This window comes from Vigna unguiculata, chromosome 4 (assembly GCF_004118075.2).
Source record: "Vigna unguiculata cultivar IT97K-499-35 chromosome 4, ASM411807v1, whole genome shotgun sequence".
In the NCBI taxonomy this organism is placed as follows: Eukaryota; Viridiplantae; Streptophyta; class Magnoliopsida; order Fabales; family Fabaceae; genus Vigna; species Vigna unguiculata.
Window position 1 is genome coordinate 649838 of NC_040282.1, and position 8764 is coordinate 658601.

At 23.5% G+C, this 8764-nt stretch overlaps 1 protein-coding gene across 1 annotated transcript; it reads left to right on the forward strand.

Annotated features, from left to right (window-relative positions):
* Positions 1-7600: 7600 nt before the first annotated feature.
* Positions 7601-8377, forward strand: LOC114181567 (lachrymatory-factor synthase-like). The gene has a single exon (XM_028068051.1). It carries the CDS (start codon positions 7670-7672, stop codon positions 8186-8188), a length of 519 nt encoding a protein of 172 aa, XP_027923852.1. The 5' UTR covers positions 7601-7669; the 3' UTR covers positions 8189-8377.
* The last annotated feature ends 387 nt before the right edge of the window (positions 8378-8764 follow it).

Genomic DNA, 8764 nt, shown 5'->3' on the forward strand with positions numbered 1-8764 from the left:
CACCGGAGCCATAATTATTTAAAACGGAAAACACACAAAAGTGATGTCCATGAGAGAACGCGAAACATTCTTAAATGAGAAGTCATTTTCAGCTTTATTACGATATCTTAGGTTTGAATGAGTGGACCGCAAAAAATAGAAGAATATGAGGTTAAAGAGGTAACAATAATGAAGAAATAAGGGTGTACACGAGTTTTTGTGGATAAACGCATTTTTTATTTTTGTTAAATTATTATTAAATATATTAAAAAAAATATCTTGTTCTCTTTAATTTTATATATTTGTTTTTTCCCTTTTTAGCATATTATCCTTTAATTTTATATATTTGTTTTTTTTTCCATTTTAGCATATTGTCCTTACCTAAAGTCTTAAAATTATCACTGTCTTAGAGTTTATTTACGTGAAAAAAGTCATATTTTTTATTATAATAATAAAATTTAATTAAGTTTCAAGATTTTTTTAAAATAATTAAATATATTTACTTAATTTTTTATTAAATATAGTTTCTATGAAGTACTTAAAATTTGTATTTTTTTTTCGGTTTAGTCTTTATAACTTTTTTTTCAACTAGGTGACATTATTTTTATTTTTTTCCCGTCATCTCTTACTTACATATATTTTTATGGTAAATAATACGATATTGATCGATTAACATAAAAATATACTGAACGATAAAAGTTATTTATCGTTTACATTAATATTAATATTAATATTATTTTATATTAACTACAACACTTTATATTTCTTAAGACATAAAGAAAAATAAGCAAGACGCATAATAAGTTATTAATCAAAATAAATAAACTACAAAGACTACAAAAAAATATAAAAAATTTGAGTACGAGGATAATGAGAGATTTACAAAATTTAATTAAATTTAATTAATAAATTACACTTTTATTATTTTTAATCAAATAGTTTATTTTCACTTTTTTACAGACATATTTTCCTCTCATTTATGCAAGGCTGAAGTGATTTTTAGTTTCATTTTTCTGCAAATTAATTTGATCAATTTTTTAATTTTTTTTTGTCTTTTTTCAATTTTGTAAGGGTGGGCAGTGGCGGAACTATTGAATAAGATAGGGGAGCCATGGCTCCCATTTTTTTTTTTTTGGAATTTATTATATAATATATATATATATATATATATACGTATTTTTTAAAATTATATTTATATATTATTTATATTAAGTTTATATTATGGAAATTATAATAAAAGATAAAATAAAAAATTTAATGGAGATATTGATTTATGAAAGAGATTAGAATTTTTGTTGGCTATAAGATTTTTTCATCGTGTAAATTATTATGAAAGTGTGTAGGAGAAATAAATACAAAGAGATAGATTGGGAAACAAAAGTTAGGAAACACATAGATTCAGATTTAAGTATACATTCTCGCATGATCTCTCACAATGTTAGTATCTTATTATGACATATATATGTTAGATTTATGATCCTTTTAGTGTGTTTTTTCAAATTAAGTTTATCCCAAATTAGTATAAACCTAATTATGATTTTAGGAATTTTTTTATGAAATTGGTATGAACCCTAATTATACTTTTTCCCAAATTATTATAACCCTTAATTATGAAATTTAGGGATTTTGTGTTTTTCGCTTATTATGGTAATTTTTTTTTTAAGTTTTGAATTTATACTTATTTAATTAAAGTGGTATGAGTTTTGTTATGTTTTGCATTGTGGTAATTATGATTTGTGAATATAAATTTTATCTTTTTTTAAATAGGTGATATGTGATAAATTTATATTAGAAAAATTATGATAAAAAGTAAAAAAATTGATTATTTTTTTAAAGAAGAAGGTTTGTGATAAAGATGAAAAAAATGCATATACGTTTAACTTTTCATAAGAACCAAGAATTCAACACAAAGAAAAAACAAATCTCTAAAGTTCTTAGAGTTATATATAATGAATTTAAAAATGTATTAAAACGCAATCCAGAAAAAGCATCGTCAAATTTGACAATACCCACTAAATTAAATTGATGAGGTACGAAGAGTTTATCTAAAATGATATTCATGGTTTGGTATCATGATATAATAGCATGATAATAGTCATATTTTTTTGAATTTTACTATTATGTGTGTTTTGTTTTAAGAAGAGGAAATGAAGAGAAAAAATAAAAAACTTTTTTTCTAACTAAAAAAAATTATATATAACAAATCTAATTTGACATCCCTAAATATTTTGTCCAAGTTCCGTCAATGAGGATGAATCTTAAAACTTGTTGGTAAGTGTCACACACAATGTGGTGGGATGTGGATGGTTTAGGTTTGCAAAAGGTTGAAAAGTGTTTTTGTATAAAGCTACACCCACCCACTTCCACTACTTAATTACAGAATCTATCAATATTATTGATATTTGGATATTATAAACTTTTTTATTTAATTTCATAATAAAGTGTGAAGTTAAAAATAATCAAGCAACAACCACCATGTATTTATACATTATTTTATTATATAATAAAGTTCCAATCACATATAAATACATTTTCTTGCCTGCCACATAAATATAATACTACCATTATTGGAGAGGTGGGTTCCAACGACCAAAAAAAAGTAATTCTATTTTGGGACCATATAGGTTATATATATATATATATATATATATATATATATATATATATATATATATATATATATATATATATATATATATATATATATATATATATATATATATATATATATTTAATATATTTGGTGACAGTCTCACATCAAATAGAGATAAGACAATTTTATAATATATAATTTAATTTTACAAATCAATTTCATGGACTTAAGTTAGAATTAAAACTCACTTCTAACATTATTTAAACTCAAATATTAATTAAAATATATTTTAAAAAGTAAAAAAACAAGATTATTGAATTAAAATAATTATATTCATTTAATTTAAAATTTTAAAATAAAAATATATCTAAGAAAAAAATCATCTTTCATTTCAATTTAATATCTATGTTTAAAAATAACCGATATGATTTATTATACTTGCATATTATATCGGAGAATCCATTATGAAAGGTGCTTGTGCTCTTTCATTAAAGGAAAAAAAAATGCAATAAATTGTGGATGCGAATCATAAACTGATTTATATTCCGAAAGAGGTAAGTGAAAGTGAGGTTGACTTTGTTCCTCTTATAATTACAAAGTTTAAATAATTGAATATGCGATGTACATGATAGGTCCAAATCTATCAATTTTTTCATACATAGTGTAAGTTTAATTATTATGTACTTGACTAAATATAAATATATTAAATAGGACATAATTAGCTTTGTTTAACCATAATTAACTATGTTGTCATCATGAATGCAAATCTAGCTAAATATGGAGTGGTTAAATATACATAGTTTATAAAATTTTCATTCATTTATATTATCTTTTCATTATCTTTACTTAATGAAAACATGTTTTTGTTTTAATTTTTTTTTTCTTCACTTTCTCACTTTTTCATCACACTGCAAAAATTTAAATATTTAAAGAAAAAGATAAATATGTTAAGAGGATTATAAATTCTAACATCTTTTACTTTAGAATTTATGTAAACGTATAGACTCTAATACATTTTTGTGATAGAATAGAAATTGAATAATTATAAATTATTCTAACGAGGAGAACTGAAAATTTTATCCTTTTAAAAAAGTATTTTAAGCACCAAAGTTATAAAATGACAATTTGAATTATTTTTCTTCTCTGTGTTGTCTCTATTATGTGAAAGAAAGGAAGAATAATTATGAGCACTAAGGATGTTAACCCTACAATACAAGTAAGTCATATATATATATATATATATATATATATATATAAATAATTATTCTTCCTTCCTTTGTATTTTTATATTTTGTAACTTATTACTAATAGAATCGAAATTAAAATTCTCAGTTTTTTTTTCAATGCGCATCATTATATTATTGATAAGAAATTAATCTTTTATTTTATTAATATGTATAGACTAATTCAATAAGTTTTCAATAGTTTTCATTGTTTGTTATAGAAAAGTAATCATATTGTTATGTTTTCATTTTCATAAATATTTTGTCTTTTATCAATTTTAGAAAATAAATCAATTCATTTATTTTTCATCAATAAACCTACTTTTAAAAATAAACTAAAAAATAATTTATCATAATCTAATAAAAAATTACAAAATATAATTAGTAAAAAGATAATATATGTAACCAATCACATCTAAAAATTGATTATAAGTTTTTTTTAAGGTGCTAAATTTTTTTATATAAATATATAAAAATATATCAATGTTTTAAAAAAAAATATTTTAAATTATATTAATTAATATAAAAAAAAAATGGTGGAAGGGGACCAAGGTCCCTCCCACTAAGCTCCGGCTCCGCCATTGATTATGAGGTTGGATGCCAATACGAATTATTAAGTATTGATGTCAAAATTGATTTTTCAATAATATGGTGATCTAAAGAAATGAAATACAAAGTTTTGGAAAAAATGTTAATAATTTTTTTTTTTAAAAACTTATTCGATTAAAGTTAACTTTTATTTATTCTACTTTTTCAAATATATTTCTCTCATCCAAATAATATTTAAAAAAAAAATGTCCGATTAATTCGAACAAGTTCATAATTTACATAAGATGATTATTATTGACTTTGATTCTACCGATAGATATCTCGAGACATTCACGATTAAATTTAGTCGTATAAGATAATGCATCAATTCTTCTAAGACAATGGATTTATGTATAATTTATTTTATAATTTATTTTATAATGTATCTAATTTGCTTATCTTTATTTGACGTGTGATTTAAACTCTCCTTTAATTTTCCAACAATTTTCTCCATCATTCATATATATATATATATATATATATAAAATTTTCTTTTATAATAGTTTACTTTATTTCTAATTATTAAACAACACATTTTTCACTATACTCCTCTAATTATTTAGGTTGAGAAATTTTATATTATTTTTTCTTTGTTTATTTAAACAACCTATTTATAATTATATTTATCTTATTATCTTACTATGAGAAATTCTTCGAATTATTTTTTCTTTATTTTTATTTATTTAAACAATATATTTTCAATTATCTTAATATGGTATGGAGTTGATTTGTGATTATTAGATGAGTTGGCGCAGACCAACTTTGTCCATATATATTCATTCTACTGTTAAAAAGTATATATTAATATATATATATATATATATATATATATATATATATATATATATATATATATAAATAAGATATTTTATTTATACTTTTAAGATATTTTTTCAATTTTTGTTTCAGTATTAAAAACATTTTATAAAACATATATTTTTACTACAAATTATTTGATTGTTGGTAAATATATAATTTTAAATAAAAAATAATTTCCTAATTAAAACTCTTTTCTTTTTGTATCGTATTACCAAAATTTGACACAAAAGTATTATAAAATTTAAATAGTAGTCTTAAATGTTAGTATATGAGTATTGAATGCTGATAACAGATAAATATATATATATATATATATATATATATATATGAGTATTGAGTAATGGATACAAACCTAAAAGTGTGATTCTCATATGAGTGCCTATATGATTTGTTTTGTGGTGTTTCAAAATTTGGTTCCCCTTATATAAAGTTTTAACATGATATCTTAGAAACTCTACTTTTCAACTTTTGACCAATTCAAAATGCAGTGATTTTTAAAAAAACGTTTGGATGACATGTGTGCTATTTTAATATTATGGAATCGTCATCAATATTTATTGGAAAAGTTCTTAAAGATAAAATAATATAAGAAATCGAATTATAAATTGGAGAGTTTGCGTTCATGAAATACCTTACTCAGTACGTTTACATTTAACTAATAAAGTCAATTGTTAATATATATATATATATATATATATATATATATATATATATATATATATATATATATATATATATTTGTCTTCTAAAACATAAAAATATTGAATTTGTGAATAGAAGATATACTGGAATCATGGATCATGCATGTTCGCTGTACGAGGTAGTTTTACTAACAAATATATATATATATATATATATATATATATATATATATATATATATATATATATATATATATATTAAGATTTTTATAAGTCTCTTATCTCATTAATATTTTATTTAGTAATTAACAAAAAAAATTTCTAAAATAAAAAATAATATATTTTCATTTTTATATCGTAGTTAACTTTACAGTAGTTTATTTTAGTGAAAAAAAATTATAAAATACAAATCTTACTTTTATATGACTCTACAATCAATTCGACCTAAAAGCTTTTGCATTCCCACATTTTAGTCATAACCGAAAGATATTAAAAAAAGTAATCATTATATTTAGATAATAATATTTTTCGAAGGCATAAAAAAGTCATTCAATGTTGGCTGACACTAATGATTAATCGTACATAGGTTGAATAAGCAACCATTCATAAATTTAATACAAAGACATTGAATTGGACATTAGGTAACACACATGATTTTCCGACAATATCTCGTGGAAATTGAAAAAAAGTAACACTTTAGAATATTAAATGGAATATAAATTACAGTGTTCCCTTTTTTTATTTATTTACTAGTCACAAAACAGACGAGCTCCGCTATTTCCAAAAAATATAATTTAAAAAGAATAATTTAAAAATTATAAAAAGCACATATAAGTTATGCAAGTAAAAAAATTATGTAATTATACCTGAGGAGGGAAATTTAAGACTTATGTATCTTATTGAATAAAAATAATTTATTTATTAAAAGATATATTGTTTAATTTTAAAAAATATTTTATATAATGATATAATTTTTTAAAAGATAAAATTTTCAAACAATAATGATATTATAAATAGTTAAATATATATATACATATCTCTCTCTCTCTCTATATATATATATATATATATATATATATATATATATATATAAATAAATAAAGAGAAGTGAGTTTTTAATGAAAAAGGACATTTAAAAAGGAAGAAAGAAAACATTAATGAGTATTTAAGGTTTAGATGGGAGCAAAAACACAAATTCATGAATATATTTGAATGAGTATTGAAAAGGTGTGAATATTTGAATTCAAGAGTTGTTAGTAGTACAATTGTTGTTGAAAGATTTAGAATATGATTCTCATGGCTATTTTATTGTACGATGTCTCTTTGTCGTATTCTGCAAAACCTCAGAAATAAAGTCATTCATGGAGTTGTCCAATTTTCTTGGTTAGACATATCCCAACGATCACTATCATCTAAGGGATATTCCAAATAGTGCACACTCTCAAAAATGAAAAGGGTATTTTTGACACTCCATATTTTTTTTTACATTAATGCGTTATTATCTTTTATTTTTATTCTTTTATAAATACAATTTTAATTCATGTATTTTTTAAATTAGAAAATTAAATTGATTCAAAATTTTTAAAAGAGGTTAATTTTAATTTTTAGTGAAAATTAAGTATTACAAACATATTTAATTCTTATGTTATCCTTAAATAAATGAATACAAAGTTTTTATAAAGGTAAAACTTCGCATTATGTAGGACCGGTTTCTCTTGTATATATATAGGGCTACACCTTCATAATGATATGCACTTCATTGTTTCTAACTCAACTCTTTCTTGTTGTGTGTGACATAGCTACTGCTTCCTTTGTTGATACTAAACATGGCGGAGTCCATTGAACAAGGAAGCGAAGAAAAGTGGAAGGGGAAGGCCATAGCAGAAGTAAAAGGAGTGAAAGCAGAAAAAGTTTGGCCTCTGTTGGAGGATTTCTTTGGCCTCAGCAAATGGTATCCCACTCCTCTCTGCATTCCCGTCGAAGGCCTCTCTGGGAAACCAGGGTGCGTGCGTTTCTGCGGTGGTTTCAAGACACCAGTGGATGGTGATGACAAAAAAGCTTTGAACTGGACCAAGCAGAAACTGTTATCCATCGACCCTTCTCAATGGACCTTCACCTATTGTATTGTGGATTCAAACGTTGGGTTTAACTCCTACTTTGCAACTTGGACGGTGAGGCCAACCGCTGAAGGGTGTGAGGTTGAGTGGCGCTATGAAGTTGAACCGGTCGAAGGGTGGAAACTTGAATATCTTGATTCCTTCGCAGACAAAGGCTTGCATGCCATGGCTAAGAACATGGAACAAGGTTTGAAGACCATGGAAGAAGCTCTCGAGTCCCACAAGTAAAGGACAAACTCAGAGACTCTTGTTTATTTACATGTTTTGTTCCTTTTCATCGACAGGTATTAGTCGTTAGTATTTTGGCAGTGAAAACTTCAACTCATTACTTCTCTCATTCTTTTCTTTCAAACTTGTAGAAGAAATACATCTTGGTGGGAATCCAAGTGTGAGTTTAAGGTTTACATTGGTTATAAATGAAAAAGTAGAGAATTATATAAGAATAAAGACTCATAAACTCATAAACCCATTGTCTTAAAGTTTTGGATTGGAAATGATGTCAATGTCTTACATGATTGGGCTCAGGTCTCATTAGTGTTGTATTTCTCTGATCAAACTCATCTGTAAACCTAACAGAACCCACATGTTCTTTTACGACTTTTTAATGATAGTTTTTTATTATGCATGCATATCATAAAACTGAAGTGGAGTTACTGTGGTTCAAAATTTGTATGCATCTGTATTTTAGTTTTCTCTTTAGATAGTTAAAGGAGTTGTTGTGATAAGTATCTATCGGGTTTATGAGTTTTAATAAACTTTTGTTATTATAAAAAGTGTATTAATTTAGACAAGTGGATGTTTACA